At 36.6% G+C, this 16,989-nt stretch overlaps 1 protein-coding gene across 3 annotated transcripts in view; it reads left to right on the forward strand.

Annotated features, from left to right (window-relative positions):
- The window catches only part of LOC150093740 (dynamin-1-like), a 321,001-nt gene that overhangs the window by 91,504 nt on the left and 212,508 nt on the right, over positions 1-16,989 (forward strand). For all 3 annotated transcript variants that reach the window (XM_090413070.1, XM_090413072.1, XM_090413071.1), the window contains exon 5: positions 16,013-16,216. In XM_090413070.1, the coding sequence (XP_090269196.1) occupies positions 16,013-16,216 (204 nt within the window). The remainder of the gene's footprint in view (positions 1-16,012; positions 16,217-16,989) is intronic.

Raw genomic sequence — 16,989 nt, forward strand, 5'->3', positions numbered from 1 at the left:
ATGATAGAACTCAACTGGATAAACAGCAAAATGCTGCACTAAGTGAATTGTATTTGAAGGAAGCTCTTTTTGTGAAGGAATAAAGTTGCAAACTTGGATATCTTGTAATGTCTCAAAGACATCATTTAGATCAGTGGTTCTCAACCTTTTTATGCTTCATGTACCTACATTGGAAATGTGTATGTAACTGGCTTACCCCTTATAAAGACAGATAAAATTATAGTTATAGTATAACAATGGGAATTTAAAAAAAAAAAAAAATATATATATATATATACACACACACACACACACACATATACACACACACTGTCTACCCCCCCCCCCCTTAAGGGTACATTTCAAGAATTTGATGATGGTGATATACACATTCATTTTTGTATTTATAAATTACATGTATTAATAAACACAAAGAGTGACATAAACAATTTAGCAAATCGTACAAAATTATAAACATTTTACTGGGTAATCAGTAAGATGGTTGCTCAGTATCAGTGCTGCCAACTTAGTGACTTTGTTACTAGATCTATCGACTTTTGAGCTCTTATGTCGTACCCTAATGGGTATGCATACCACAAGTTGAGAACCTCTAATTCAGATGATTGCATGTAGGGAAGAAATATTAGAAAGCTTGAAGAAGGCCGCAGAGTTACTGATATTTCCAGAAAGTTTGGAATCTTACACAACATTTTATCCAGGTTCTGGGCAGCATTTCAGACCAGTGGAATGTATTCCAGACGTTTGCTAAGAGGTCGACCCCACTCTACCATGGTGCATGAAGACAGATTTTTGGTTATATCAGCAAAACGTAATTGATGCACCATGGCAGGTCACTTCCATTTAAAACAGGTACACAGATATTACAGCAAACTGTGGCAAGATGTCTGTGACAAGTTGGCCTATATGCACAAATTCCTGTAGAGTGTGTGTGTCTCTTTATTTACAGCTGATCATAGAGTACATTTTCAGTGGGGCTATATCCATAAAAATTGGATAAAACACCAATGGGCTAATGTACTCTTTACACATGAGTCATTTTAGTTTTTCCTTCAATTCTAGACAACACTTGATCTGGCATGAAAGGGGTACTGCTTACCATTGCGAGAATGTTCTTGAAATGGATAGATATGGCAGTTCTGGGGTGTGAGGAGGCATTATGCTTAATGGATGCACCAAGCTACGAGTTCTGGAGAAAGGGACTATGACTGGTGAATGACATTGCAATGAAGTTCTTGCCAGCAATGGTTCGTCGATTGGTAGAGCCTCTGTTACTAATGGCTCATGCAAAAAGTTAAGCAAGTTTGAGAGCAGTTGGAAGGGGATGAATCATTTGCTGTTGGCACATTGCTCCCTCAATGAGTCTTTGAACTCCCTGGAGGTGTTACATAATAATAATAATATCATGTTTGATTGTTTTATGGTACTGTAGATGAAGAATTCATTTTAATCCACAACACATCATACATGAGCACTGGAAAAACTTCTGGAGACCAAAGATATTGATCAAATCGAGTGGCCAGCATGTTCCCCAGATCTCAGTCCCATAGAACACGTTTGGGATGCAATAGGGAGAAACATTGCTGCTTGAAATTCCTCTCCAAAAACCAAACAAGGCCTTATCCTTCCTCTGAAGGAGCAGTTAGGTAGTTTGTCTCAAGAACCCTCGAATCACTAGGTGCTAAGCATGGCGTGACGTTGTGAGAGCTACATTAGTTTGGGGTGAACATATTCCATACTGAAATGTTTCTCTGCATAGTTTTCTGTAAAGCAGTGAACATTAATTCCTTTCCTTTATTATGTCCTTAGGAAATTTGTAACTTTGCCAAAAATGCATTGCAATTTAATTTGTATGAAGTTTATAACACATTTTTTGTGTAATATAATGTATTAGTATGCTGGTAATACATTTATGTCCACATTTGGCTGTAATTGTGAAAATTGTATCATGTACAGTCAAAAATGTAGTTTGTTCTTAGCTTTTGGATACTAGTGTAAATTGTGACCCAAATTCATTTAATGAACATAGAACCCCATACTTATAAACATTTCAAGATGTCTGACGTTGACAAATCCATTTGAAAAAATGAATTCAACTTATAGACGCATTTCAAGAAATGCATTATGTTAGTAAGTTAGAGTTTGCCGTTGCTTTTCTAAAATCCACAAAAATTACAATATATGCCTTTCTCCATTCATCCACTGATGTCACTTTATCATAAAAGGCAACCAGATTACTGTAATAAGCGCACCCTTTAACAAATTTCTCATTTTTTAAGTCTGTATTTCTCTAAATCAGGGGTCGGCAACACGGGCCGCTTGCTGCCCAAATGTACATTTTTGGCGGCCCATAAAAGGTTGACAATACTTACATAGCATATGGCCCGTATATTGAATTATTTAAATAATACATGTTATAATATGAATAATAAATTAAAAATAATTTTATACCTATACTTCTTGATATCGCCGTGCAACTTGGTGCGAGTCAACCTTGTGAGTCATCATGAGTGGGGATAAAAAAGGCTACTTCATCCGATTTTGGATGAATTTGAAGATTTTGGTTCACATTAAAGAACGCATTTTCATTAGAAAATATCCAAAAATTTTATTGATACTTGCCAAAAAAGCAGGGAGACACATATTGTGATGCATAATCTATATTACTTTGTTTTTACGTGATAATAATTTTTCATTCAGTTTCATTTTCATGCTTGTTTCATATCTCATATTTTAAATATTTCTGTGTTTTTTAAGACTGATATAATAAAAATTGATAACTCAAATATTTTTTTCACTTACTATTTTAGCTTAATTAAACGCTTGCAGCTCGATTATTAAAAATAAAAGTTAAATGTGGCCCACGAGTCTGAAAGGTTGCCAACCGCTGCTCTAAAGTCTTAATAGAAATTATTGTGTAGTTTGTCTCCATTTTATCACCATTCTTATGTAATGGCACTGTAGCACTTCTTCCTGCCCTTTTTTCATTCCTTAGGGAACCTCACATTTGTAAGACTTCCATTAAACAGTGCCTTTGTTAGTTATTATTATTATGATTGAGGATCTCCCATGATGAGTCTTCTGACTCATCATGGGAGGTCCACCCTACAAACACAGTCTATTATACCACCACCCCCCCTCCTCGAACCCATTGACCTCTCACCAGTTTGCACTCTATCAGGTGGTGCATTCCATGGTTCAACCATCCTCCATGCAAAGAAATCACTCCTTGTCCTCTTGCTCATGACTTTCTTTTGCAACTTCCAAGGATGGCATGACCTTGTCCTCACTCTATCCCCCTGTTGCACCAAATGAAAGAACAGTCCTGAAACTATCCTTCAACAGTTTTAAAAGTCTTGATCATATTACTTCTCCTTCTATCCACCACTCTTTGCAGACCACATTCCCTCAGCCTATTCTCAAAACTAACATTGTTTATCATCTGAAATAGAGAGCCAAAGGCTTCACTTCGGCAATGCAAAATTATACAAATTAAGTAGATATTGAATCCAACATTATTTCATAGCCAAATATAGAAACTACAAGAGTTTTGTGCCAAATATATAGAAACTATAAAAGTGTCGGCAGATGCAAGCATAAGCAACCTTTCAGGACAGGGACAACTCATGGTAAAGGTGGAATAAGCTCAGATCACATTCCTTAGTGTTTTCCATAATGTAAAGCACATCTCCTAGCAGACATGTATGATGCTATGCATTATGGAAGGGGGAGGGGGTCGTTGCCCATACCGGTTTTGACCTTTGTTGAGGTCCTGTCAGTGGAAGCCTAATTGTTTCCTCCCCTAATTTTTTCCTGGCTTTGCATAATTCAAAAAATTAAACACAATATACTAATGCTTCATGAAAAGGACACATTTTGAGGCATGAACATCGCATCACATTCACATTAATAGCCTAGGTGTGCAGCCACAAATACAGAACCCTTTGAACAGACATACAGATGGTGTGGTGGGTCAAATAATTAGCATTCCAGTGGTTTTAAGCCATCCAGAAGGTAAGGCAGGATGTGTGCTGATACAGTAACACCCAGAAATCAATGGCTATGATTGGTTATTGTATCAACCAACCCAATTGAACATTATCATTTGTCATGGGTTGCTGTTTAAGTTTACTGCGTTTCATCTATTTTGTGGGTGCGTTAAGTGTGAACTGATGTGTTTAGGATACCAATATAGACAAGTTTTTAATATATAATTTTCTTTCAATTTATAACTTTTATGCCTATATTTACAATGGGAAACACTTTTGACAATCTACTGAATGTCCTGTTTTCTGCCAGACTTTTCACAGATTGTACAATTATAGTCAAAAGAGGTTGGAAGTATAAATAAGTTAAGTAAAATGAGTTATTTCAAGCCTTTCTTTGATTCAATCCAGAAAAAAAAAATTTCCACGTGATCACTTTTTCCTATTTCTGTGTGTATTATATTGCTGAATTTAAAAATTGTATCAAAATTTAAATGAAATGTTTCTCTAGTATTTGTCAGTGATAATCTAATCTCACCATAAAGCATAAACCCTTTGTGCTTCACATAAATGGCTTGCATGAAACATAGCTATTGTTAATTTGACCTTTTATGCTTTCCACATTTAAAATTATATTAATTTATCAATTAATATAATTAAAATTAAAGTATTCAAAGTTATCTTACAATTAATTGCATTGGACCAATTAAGATGAGTGCTGATGCACTGTGCACTCATAAAACTTTCATACATCAATAGAAATGCAATTATACATTTTTGTTTTGTCAAATTGACGTGAATTTTGTAGCGTTGATTGCATAAGCCACATGATAGCACAATAAATCTAAATGGACAAGTGATGCTCCTGCTGCACCCGCTCCATGGTTAATTTATCGCCTTCAACTACTGGAAACCAAATTTGAGGACAAGAGTCTAGGTATGGTCTGATCAGGTTTTATACAATGGAATGACAACTCTTATCTCTGCAGGTCACTCAGAAACTTGGGTTTTTCATCCCATGTACAGACAAATTTGCCTTCGGAACACATGCAATTTACAGACAAAATCCTTAGTATTATTATTATCATTATGTGACACCTCCAGGGAGTTCAAGGACTCATCGCAGGCGGCCACTCTACTCTAATTCGCTAAATACATCTCTCCCTCACAACTACTACTTAATTCTCTTACTATGATACTATTATTAATGTATCATACTACTGCCCCATCATCACCCACAACAGTGTTTTTTGTCTGTAACTTGTGTGTGTGTTCCAAAGGCCAATTTATCTATACATGGGATGAAAAACCCAAGTTTCCATGTGAAAAACTCTGCTACTTCTGTATGAGATTGGCTAACTTACCCTCAATTGAAAAAGGCCATGAAAGGATTCCCCTCATCATGACGAGAATTGAACCCAGGTCTTTTCCAGTCGAAGGGCACAATGTTCTTTCAATTGCGCTACACCTTTACCACCTTTGCAATATGTTCCCTGAATTTCAGGTTTCTATACCCCCAAATCCCTTGCTTCTCCCACTTTCTCCAGTACAGTTCTTCCAACAGCATATGCATCCTTCCATCATACATTCCAAACATCAAGACTGCATTTAGCTGAATTAAACTGAGATATCCATTCATTTCTTATCTGTCAAGTTTATTCAAATCCTCTTTCAGGGCTACCCCACATCTGTACAGTTACTACCCCCTTCTCAGCTTTACATAATCTGCAAACAACTGAATATTCTGCTGCAATCCATTGATATAAAGGTTAAACAATATAGGTCCCAGTACTGAGCCCTGTGGGACCCCACTTGTAATCTTCTGCTTCCTTGATACTGCTTGCTCATACATGACTCTCTGTTACCTATCAGATAGCCAATCCTGAATCCAGTTCAGACATCTAAACCTATGTGCTGTAACTTAAATATCAGCTTATCATGTGGCCTGCTATCAAAATATTTTTTATAAATTCCAAAAAAATGGCAAATGTTCCTTTTCCTCATGAATTGCTCTTGTCACTTCATTCATTATAAAACTCAGTCAGATGGCTAAAACAAGAGTGTCCCTTAACAAATCCATGGTCACTCTCACAGATAATATTACCCTCATCTGCCTAATGCTGTAAGTGATCCCTCACCAATTTCTCCAAAATCTTAACTACTGATGAAATGCAAACTGGTCTATAGTTTGACACTTCCAGTCTGCTACCACATTTATGCAATGGCACTATCTTACCCTCCTTCCAAACCTTTGAAATTTTCCCATGGCCAGATTTTCATTGAAAAGCCAGGTCTACAGAGCTGTCAGTTCTTTAGAACATTCTCTCAAACTTGGTGGCAAAATACCATCATCATTTGCTTTATTGACACCCTGATATTCTTGCACTTCTAAACCTCAAATCAGCTCCTATCTCTCTAGTAGTAGTACAACTCACTTCTCCAGGAGTAAACATCCCAATGAATTGTTCATTGAACAACTCCACTCTGACCTTTGCATCAGTCACTCTACTCTCATTTTTATCCAACAATGTCATTGTTCTACATTCATTTCTCCACCTATTGATAACATAACAAAAGAATCCTTAAGATTTTTCTATGGATCTCAGAGCTAATTTCTTCTCATATTTCCTTTTTGCCTTCCTTACCATACTAGTCACTTTTCTGGCCTGAGTCTTATATTCTTCATGCATCTGCTCTCCACCCCTCTACTTATCTGTTCCATAACATCTTTTTCACCTGCAATTCCCATTTAATACTGTTCATCATCACTTTACACTAAATTGTGTTCTCGTTCTCTTTTTTAATCACTGTGTATAACTTGCCATTGCTGCTAATGAATATTTCTTCACCAATTCCCAAGCACTGATGATATCTTGTCCTTCCAATTCTTCCATCCATGAAACAGCTCCAAGTTGATATCAAAGACTATTATAATCATCTGCATTATTATTCCACATAGATTCCTTTCTCTTTGATACTTCTGCATATGTCTATTCATCTTATAAGTCGGAATCACATGGTCATTCTCTCCAACTAGGGCAGAGATGCTATCTCAGTTATAATCATATCTTCTGATGCTATGACCAAATCTAAAACTTTTGAACCTCATGTTCCTTCCACTAAATGTTAACTAAGACATCTGTCCTTCAAGAATTTCAGAAATTCCATTTCCTTACTACAACATGTAGTTTCCTCTTCCCAATTCTTCTTGTCCTTTTCGGAATAAACTCTGTTTTACATAGGATACAATACCCTGATAAAGGTGACCACTGAATATCTCTAGATGTAGAGGGAACTTTTTTTAGTACATGCTGAGATGGGGGGGGGGGGAACAAGAGGATACTCCCATAAGTTGGGTAAGCGTATGTTTGGCAAGGATGTAAGGATTAGATTTTCTGCTTGGAGAATGGTAAATGAGTGAAATGAGTTGGCAGAAGGATTTGATGTGCATTTTCAGCAGAGGTTTAAGGAGTGGTATGGTAAGTATTATGTGAGTAATGGTTGGTGTGAGCATCTTTCATTGCATCTTAGAATTTAATGGAAATGCTAAATAATAAAATAATCCTATAATGTTATTGCCTACTCCAGTGGTTCTTAACCTTTTCAAACTCACGGAATACTTCTGATTATAAGAAAGATTTGGGGAACACCAAAAGTATTAGGGTCATAAAACTAACAATAAAAATATGCACGGACTTATCTTTTATAAAAATGGAACTTATTTTAATTTGATACTTGAGCTTGTCGGCTTTTGCAAATTTCAGCAATATCAGGTCTAATATGTGATATAGCTACCCTCATCTCTTTGTCTATATCAGTAAGTCTTTCACACTTTTTATTTTTTATATGATTAATATTGAGAAACTGAGCTCACACAAATATGATGTTGAAAACTGTAACAAAATTTTCAGTGCCCCTTGTGGAGGGAACTGGGTATTCCGCTTGGACAGAAATCTAAAATTCCTCAAGAGTTATTTCAGAGAATTTCATTTTTAGGGTATGATCCATTGACTAGATAATGAATTGTTCTTCTTCTTGTAAGGAAAATTCACAACTCAATGTATTAATTATACTCAGAACTGTGTCATGTGACTTCTTTCACTGACAGAACACTTGTAACTAGTTTGCGGAACACAACTATTACCACTGGTGTACTCTATTTCATACATCTACTTATTTGTATCTTCTTGAGTGGATACAAGAAGTGGATACTTCTCGTCTCCTCCCTTCTGAGCTTTTTATAACAATGCTCTCATCAATATGAAATACACTGACCAAGTGCCCATTAAATAATTTCAATGTATCTTCTACAGTGGTTTCATTTTCACCATCAGCCATTGACATACTTAAGTAATCCTTCTCTTGCTCATCACATGGCATATAAACTCCCTTGTATTTCTTTTATCCTGCAAGTGTCCTTTTCATATAAGTTTGTAAGCGATTATTACTGTATAATGTGGAAAAGATTACATGCAATGGGTGAGAGACAGGAGAGGGGTAGATTTATTGTGGATGACGGTGGATTGGAATAGATTACCTGAGAGTGTGGTGAATGCATTTAAAGCATGGTTTGACAATGATGATGATGATGTGTGCGTGTATGTATACACGCAACAGTGAGTCCTCCCATAATGAGTCTTTTGATTATGTGACGGTCTGATAAGAATAATTAATCTTAATAATAATTCCAACATTGTGCGTTTTTTCTTTCTCTAGTACACTTATAGTTTTCTAGTCCACATGATATATCACTCATACATGTGTTTATTGCCTGTTCTCTTATTCTTCTATAACAACTTCCCATGAAACTTCCCCAAGTTGACGTCTTAGACTATTATAATCACCTGCCTTATAATTCCACATACGTTCCCATCTCTTTGATACTCCTGCATGTCTAGGACCAGGAAATGTTTAGACAGTTGAGTTTGGCAAGTGCAAGAAGAATTATTGTTATGGGAGATTTTAACTACAGTCGTATAAATTGGAGAGAAGAAGATGCATGTAGCAATAGGGGAATGGAATTTCTAGAATTCTTGAGGGACAAATGTCCTAGGCAACATATAACAGAGGAAACAAGAGGTTAAAGAGTTTTGGATTTGGTTATAGCATCAGAAGAGTTGATAATAACTGAGATGACATTTCTCCCACCAGTTGCAGAGAGTGACCATATGGTTTTGACTTGACATGCAGGAGTATCAAAGAGACGGGAACGTATGTGGAATTATAAGGCAGGTGATTATAATAGTCTAAGATGTTAACTTGGGGAAGTTTCATGGAGGAAGGAATTGGAAGTCCGGGATATCATTAGTGCATGGGAAATTATGAAAGAATGTTTGTTAGCAGCAATAGTAAGTTGTATATCACGAGTGAACAACAGGACACAATTTGGAGTAAAGTGGATGACAAACAATAATAAACAGGAATTGCATGCGAAAAAGAGGCTGTGGAAGAGATATAAGAGACAGGTGAAGAGAAGATGCATGAAGAGCATAAGACACAGGCCAGAAGAGTGACTAGTATGGTAAGCAAGACGAAACTGGGAATATGAGAGGAGATTAGCCCTAAGATCCAAAGAAAATCCTAGGGAATTTTTTTAGATATGTGGCCAGTAGGAGGAGAAATGACTGTGGAAGAATGATATTGTGGAATAAAAATGGGAATAGAGTGACTGATGCAGAGGACATAGTAGAATTCTTCAATGAACACTTTATTGGAGTATTTTATCCTGGAGGAGTCAGTTTTAATGCTAGAGGGATAGGGCAGGTTCAGGAGGAGAGTGCATTTCAAATACTGAGTACTCTGGATGTGTAGTAAAGCTGTGGGACTGGATGGTATGTCACCATGAGTTTTGAGAGAATGTGCTAGAGAACTGACAGTGCTTTTGACCTGGCTTTTCAATGAAAGTCTGGCTGCGGAAAAGTTGCCCATGGAATGGCAGGAAGGTAAGATAGTGCCTTTGCATAAGGGTGGTAGCAGACTGGAAGTGTCTAATTATAGACCAGTTTGTGTGTCATCAGTAGTTAATAAGATCTTGGAGAAAGTAGTGAAGGACCATATACAGCATTGGGTAGATGAGAGTAATGTTATCTGTGAGAGTCAACATGGATTTGTGAAGGGGGCGCTCTAGTTTTAGCAATATGCTAGCCTTTTATGATAACGTTACAAGAGCATTAGATGAGGGAAAGGCATATACTGCCATTTTCCTAGACTTAGCAAAGGCATTTGACAGGATGCCACATGATAAGCTGATATTTAAGTTGCAGCACATGGGTCTGGATGTCAGATTGGTCAACCGGATTCAGAATTGGCTGTCTGATAGGTATCAGAAAGTTGTGTATGATGGGGCAGTTTCAAGGAAGCAGAGGGTTACAAGTCGGGTCCCACAGGGCTCAGTACTGGGACCTATATTGTTTAACCTTTATATCAGTGACATTGTCAGTGGATTGCAAGGAGATATTCAGTTGTTTGCAGATGATACGAAGCTGGGAAGGATTATTAGTAATAGTGTAGATGCGGCAGCCCTGCAAGAGGATTTGAAAAAGCTAGATAGATGGGCAAATGAACGAGGTGTCATTTTAATGCAGCAAAATGTAAGGTCTTGAGGTTTGGGAAACATCGATGGGATGCTGCATACTCTATGGGAGGAATTATACTGGAGGTAGTAGGGGAGACAAGAGATCTGGGGTTGATGATTGATAGAAACCTGAAATTTAGGGGACATGTGCAAAGGTAGTGAAGGTAACACATAGGTTTGCTGCAATAATGAGAAGGACACTGACCTGCAGAGATAAGAGGGTTATCATTCCGTTGTATAAGACCCTGATCAGACCACACTTGGACTATTGTTCTCAGATTTGGTCCCCAGGATTTGAAGGGGGTAAATTAACTGTGGAAAGGGTACAAAGGCAGATAACAATGATGGTTTGAGGACTGTACAATGATAGTTATGAGGATCGGCTGAGAGAATGTGGGCTGCAGAGTTTGGTTGATAGAAGGAGAGGTGATATGATTGAGACTTTTAAACTGTTGAGAGGTGGTTACAAGGTTGACACTGGGGAGTTCTTTCGCTTGGTTGAATAGTGGGAAGGAGTGATGAGAAGAGGCCATCCCTGGAAATTATGAAAGGAAACTGTGAGCAAGAGGGTGAGGAGTGGTTTCTTTGCATGGAGGGTAGTTGAACCATGGAATGCATTGCCTGATGGGGTGGTGAGAGTGAGAACAGTCAATGAGTTCAAGGAGTGGTATGATAGACTTTGTGTTTCTTAAGGGGGGCCTCCCCTCGATGTGTCTTGATAGACTTTGTGTTTCTTAGGCAGGACCTCCCACGATGAGTCTTCTGACTCCATGAAGGCCTGAATAATAATAATAATAATAAATAATAATAATAAATTTTTATACAATGCCTGTGTATGATTGCTGTTGAGTTAATCCTATTTAGAATGGAGAAGAAAGAGAAATGAAATTATAAAGTCATTAAATCTGCATGTTATTTCAATAACAGTTTAATGATTTAGAGCTTGAATATTTTCTAAATATTAATACAATACTAGTTCTGCCCAAATTTTTTGCTCTAAACTTAGATTTTCTATGAATAGATGTGGATTAATAACAAATAACAGTTGTTGATTGCATTTGACAGCATAAGTGCAGTGAGCTATAATATGATTAGGTTTGACTCGGAATATTTATTATTATATGGTCACCTCCATGAGTCCGAAGACTCATTGCAGGAGACCTAATCTATCATACTTCTCTTTAAACCCATTAACAGACAAAGCAGTCACACTCTGCAACCCATTCACTCATTCGCAACTCTACAAAATCTAGTCGTTGCACCCCTACTAACAACAACTTTATTCATCTTCTAGGGATGACTCCTTGTTCTGGTTTTAGCACTTGGCTAGTGGGACCAGAACAAGGAATTATTCCCTCTTTTTCTCCTATCAACCAACTTCTGCAATCCATACATCTTCAATCTATCCTCATAGGCAACATTTCACAGGCCACTCACCATCTTGGTCACTCACCTCTGAATCATCTCCACTGCTTCCTCATCCCCAAGAAACCCAGGGGACCAGACTTGAGCACAGCAATCTGGATGTGGGTGTATGAAGGCATTATAGAAGAGGAATAACAACTTCCTAATCTCTACTTGTTAATGTGTTCTTCAATAGCCGACTAATCTTATGGGCTACCTTAGCAATATGTCCTCTAAACTTTAACTGTTTGTGAATATGTCTAGGAATTTTGAAAAGTTTGTACATGATAAAATGTTTCAAGTAAATTGCAAAAAAAAAACAAAAAAAAAAAAACCTTTTTCTGCAAAAATATCCACATTCTATTACAGATACCAAAAAAGAACACAGGTATATTGTAATACAAAGAGTGTATTTTTTTTTATATTGGTTTAAGCTAATAAGAATACAATTTGGTTGGCTAAATCCCAAATTGCCAGCCCATCCTGTTTCCAGATAGATACCCAATAGGGTGCACCATGAAAAGGTGAGGATGGGACATTAGGTCAGAAGCCCTGGTCGCTTCTCCGCATTGCTTTAAAGGCTATGTGGAGGTCTCCTCTCAGTTATACAGCTTTGGTACAACATGACAAAATTTCATGCTGGCTGGGGTGTCACCCGGTTAAACAAGGCCCCCATTGTTTTCGCCAGGGAACCACGGCGAACAGCGAAAAGTCAGCTACTGGAACAAATCTGAAAGCACACCCCCAACTCAACATCACCAGAGTTAAAGATCGGTACTATCAACATAAGAAGCCTGAATGGCAAAGAAATGGAGATAGCTGAGGAATTAGATAAGTACCAGATCGACATAATAGGGGTGACTGAAACAAAAAAGACAAAAACTGGTGAGATCTTTCTGAACAGTAAATACAAAATGTTATATTCAGGCAATGACAATCAAGGAAGAGAAGGAGCACCCATTGTGTTCAACACTAAATAGGAGACTAATCTTCTTGAATGGCAGGCAGTCTCGAGTAGAGTGATGTGGGCAAATATCAGACTGAGGAACTGGACAATGAAATGTATTTGTGCCTATGGTCCCACAGAAGGTTCTACTAAGGTAGAAGTGGGGGAATTTTTTGAGGATTTAGAGAAAGCTAAATAGCAGAGTAGGAAATGATCATCAGACATACAAAAATATTTGGGGAAAATTTGGAGAAAAGAGCAAAGCTAATAATAATGGCAAATACCTGTTGGATTTTTGCTCACGACATGGACTGGTTATTACTAACAACATGTTCCAACATAAAAATGTGCACAAATTCACATGGAGAGAAGAAGCAAGGAATAAGAAAAGTCTCATTGACTATGTTATTGTTGATAGTGATGTTTTTTCCCATGGTGCAGGACACCAGAGTGTATTTGAAATTGGAAGTGATCACTATTTAGTCTTGAGCTGGATGAAACTAAATTTCATATTGAAAAGAATAATGTGTAAGAAAGTTTTAAAGCAAATAAAAGTTAGCAGCTCTCAGATGTGAACTGTAGACTAAAATACACAAAGCTTATTGAAGAAAAAATGAAAGAGTGTGAGAACAGGATCCAAACCTTGGAGATCCATTGACAAGCCTTGAAGAAAACCCTGATTGATTCACCCAGAGAAGCATGTGGTGAGGTTGTCTGCAAGGATAGAAAAATCAGAACTCCATGGTGGAAACAGGAAGTTAAAGAGGCAGTGAAGGAAAAGAAGAAAGCATATCAAAAGTTCCTGGTGAATAAGTCAGCTTGTGCTCTTAGAGAATACAGAAACAAATGTAAGAAAGCTAAACACTGTGTAAAACTAGCTAAACAAAAGTCATGGGAGGACTTTGGCAAGAACATAGAAAATAAATATCAAGAAGGTGGCAAAATATTCTGGAGGTTGTTGAAGAAGCTTAGGAATGGAGAAAAGAGTGCTATAAAAGGAGTTAGAGATGATAAAGGTGACTTGAAAATGGGAGAAAAAAATATCCTTGAAGTATGGAGTAATTACTTCAAAAATTTGCTAAATGAAACAAGCAGTGATAGCACAGTGGTAAAAAACACTCGACAGGCATACAGTCAGGAATACATATCCATACTTGAAGTAGAAAAAGGCAGCAGGAGTAGATGATATTCGACCAGAAATGCTGAAGTATGGTGGTATAAAAGTCTTACAGTGGCTGCAGTGCATAGTTCAAAGGCCTGGACAGAGGGACGAATTCCTGATGATTGGAGTAGAGCTCTCATAGTACCCATATATAAAAAGGGAAATGAAACTGAATGTGAGAATTACAGAGGTATTTCCCTACTGAGTTCATGGCAAGATTTATGTAAGTATACTTGAGAAACGGTTGAGAAGAATTGTGGAAGAAAAGCTTGGTGAAGAACAAGCTGGATTCAGGCCAAATAGAGGCTGTCAGGATCAGATCTTCACTTTACGACAAATAGTTGAGAAATCATGGGAATATAACAAAGACCTGTATATAAGTTTTTTCAATCTGGAAAAGGCATATGACAAGGTGCCAAGAGAGAAACTATTCAATACGCTACAGTAATATGGTATGATTGGAAAATTATATCAAGCAATACTTAGTCTTTATTTGAGTTGTAAGTCAGCAGTTGGAATTGAAGGAAGGACAGGAAGATGATTTAATGTTAATTCTGGTGTGAGACAAGGATGTACATTATCCCTGCTATTATTCATTATCTATATGGATCACATTATGAAGGAAAGTGGTATTAAACATGATATCAAAATTGGAGATGTTAATGTCAGCTCTTTGCTTTATGTGGATGATGTTATACTTCTAAATAAATCCACTACAAGTTTGCAAGATTTCCTGACTAAATTGAATAACTGTTGTGATAGATATGGTATGAAGGTTAGCAATAAAAAGACAAAGACAATGAAAATAGATAGAATCATTGAAAATGACAACTACTTTGTGAACCGAGAAATTGTGGAACAAGTAAAACATTTCGGCTACTTAAGCATGATTTTTATGAAGATAGTAAATTAAATATGGAAATAGACAATAGAATCGACAAAGCTGGTATGTTAGGAAGTCAACTGAACAAATTCATATGGAATAAGAGAGAAATTAGTCAAAACACTAAATTAGCTGTATACAAGACAGTGTTCAAACCAGTTTTAACTTATGGATCTGAGAGCTGGGTCAGAAGTAAAAAAACACTTGCCTAAAGACTAGAGACTGCAAATATGAGAGTCCTGAGAAAGATTAGAGGCGTGAACAGATGGCACCAATGGCAATATCATATGAAAAACGAGGATATTAGGAAAGAACTTGACATTGTCAGCATCCAGGAATGCATTAGTAGAGCTAATCTCAGGTGATATGGTCACTTAAACAGAATGGGAGAGGAAAGATTAGCAAAATAAGTGTTCTCTGCCAGGTTGGCAGGAAAACAACCCAGAGGAAGACCAAGATATAGGTGGATTGATACGATACAAAGTGCCTTAGACGGTAGAAATATAAGATCTGATAATGTTTGAGTCTTCACAAGTAACAGACTGAATTGGAGGAAAATTCTAGATAAGAAGTTAGTAATGATGTAAATTTTTCATGTAATACTATCATATCCTGTACACCCCTTGAGGGTACATGTCAGGAATTTGATGATGATATATTTTTTTTGCAATTTCCTATAGACAAATATTAAAAAATAGCAGTGACATTTTTTTCTTAACTAATCTGTCTTCACTTTTCAAGGAAAAATATTTATAAAAGTGCAAAATCAGAAACCTGAGCTTCACTGATGTTGAATAGTGAGACTGTTTTTAACTTTGTTTAGCCATGTCTATTGTATAAAAAAGAAAATTCATGCTGGTATCACTCTCACCTACTTTTAGGATATGTGGAAATGCTGAAGAAGCATTTTTCTAAAAACATTTTCATAATTTGAAACAGAAACAATTGTTTTCAGTCAAAATGCAAAATTAGCAAGTCTTGAGCAGTATATGGATTTTATTTTACAATTTTTTTTATTTATCATAACTGTCTGGCAAAAAAATGTATATTTTATTTTCAGTTGTAGATCTAACTCTTGTGGACCTTCCTGGCTTGATCAAGAATCCAACTGAAGGACAACCAGACAATATTGTAGAAGTGGTCAAAGATATGGTATATTCTTATATAAGACCAAAAAATTGCCTTATCTTGGCAATTTCACCTGCAAATCAAGATATTGCAACTTCAGATGCACTCAAGTGTGCCAGAGAAGTAGATCCAGATGGTATATTACTTTTTTAATTAAAATTTTAAAATTTATTTTGCAGCTACTTCATAAAATATTGGATAAATACTGTAATCCTGAATGCAGTTAACAATTCTTAGCCACCTGTGAATCTCTTCCTTGAATTTCATATTGAATTCACTCCCTTTCATATGATGTGTAGTACAGTTTATTACACAATATTTACTTCCTAATATCTGACCATTTGCTTGATGTGCTGACCTGACAATGAAAATTATGTTACAGAAACCATGTAAACATTTATTGACATCTATCAGACAGTTTAAATAAACATGTAACAATTGACTAACCGTTTGACTCATATGAAAGTTGATTGTTCCAATGTCCATTATTTGTGATTTTATTGATAATCTGAACATCTATCCATTATCAGAAACACCTAAAAACTGATTTTTCCATTGTCTGTTATTTGTAGCTTTACCAGTTGCTTCAACATTGAACTTGCCATCTAACATCGATCAAGTCTGAAAGTCAATTTTTTTAATATCGTTCCCACACACAAAAAAGCCACAAAGCCTATAAGCAAATTACTTCTGTGTATGTGCAAAGGTCAAGAGAAAAGTGATCTGATGATATTCTTTTTGAAGAGCTGGAGGCTGTAGTCCTTGGGAAAACATCATGGGAGAGCTGTTCCACAGAACTCAAGTAGATGAAATGAAATGAAAGAGAAATAGGAGTAGTAGGGTTGGAGAGTCAGCAATTCAACTATAAAATGATGTTCAGTAGCTGATGCTTATTTTACTGTAGGTTTA

This window comes from Typopeltis vanoorti, chromosome 23 (genome assembly GCF_054136105.1).
Source record: "Typopeltis vanoorti isolate ZY-2024b chromosome 23, IOZ_Tvanoo_1.0, whole genome shotgun sequence".
Taxonomy (NCBI): Eukaryota; Metazoa; Arthropoda; class Arachnida; order Uropygi; family Thelyphonidae; genus Typopeltis; species Typopeltis vanoorti.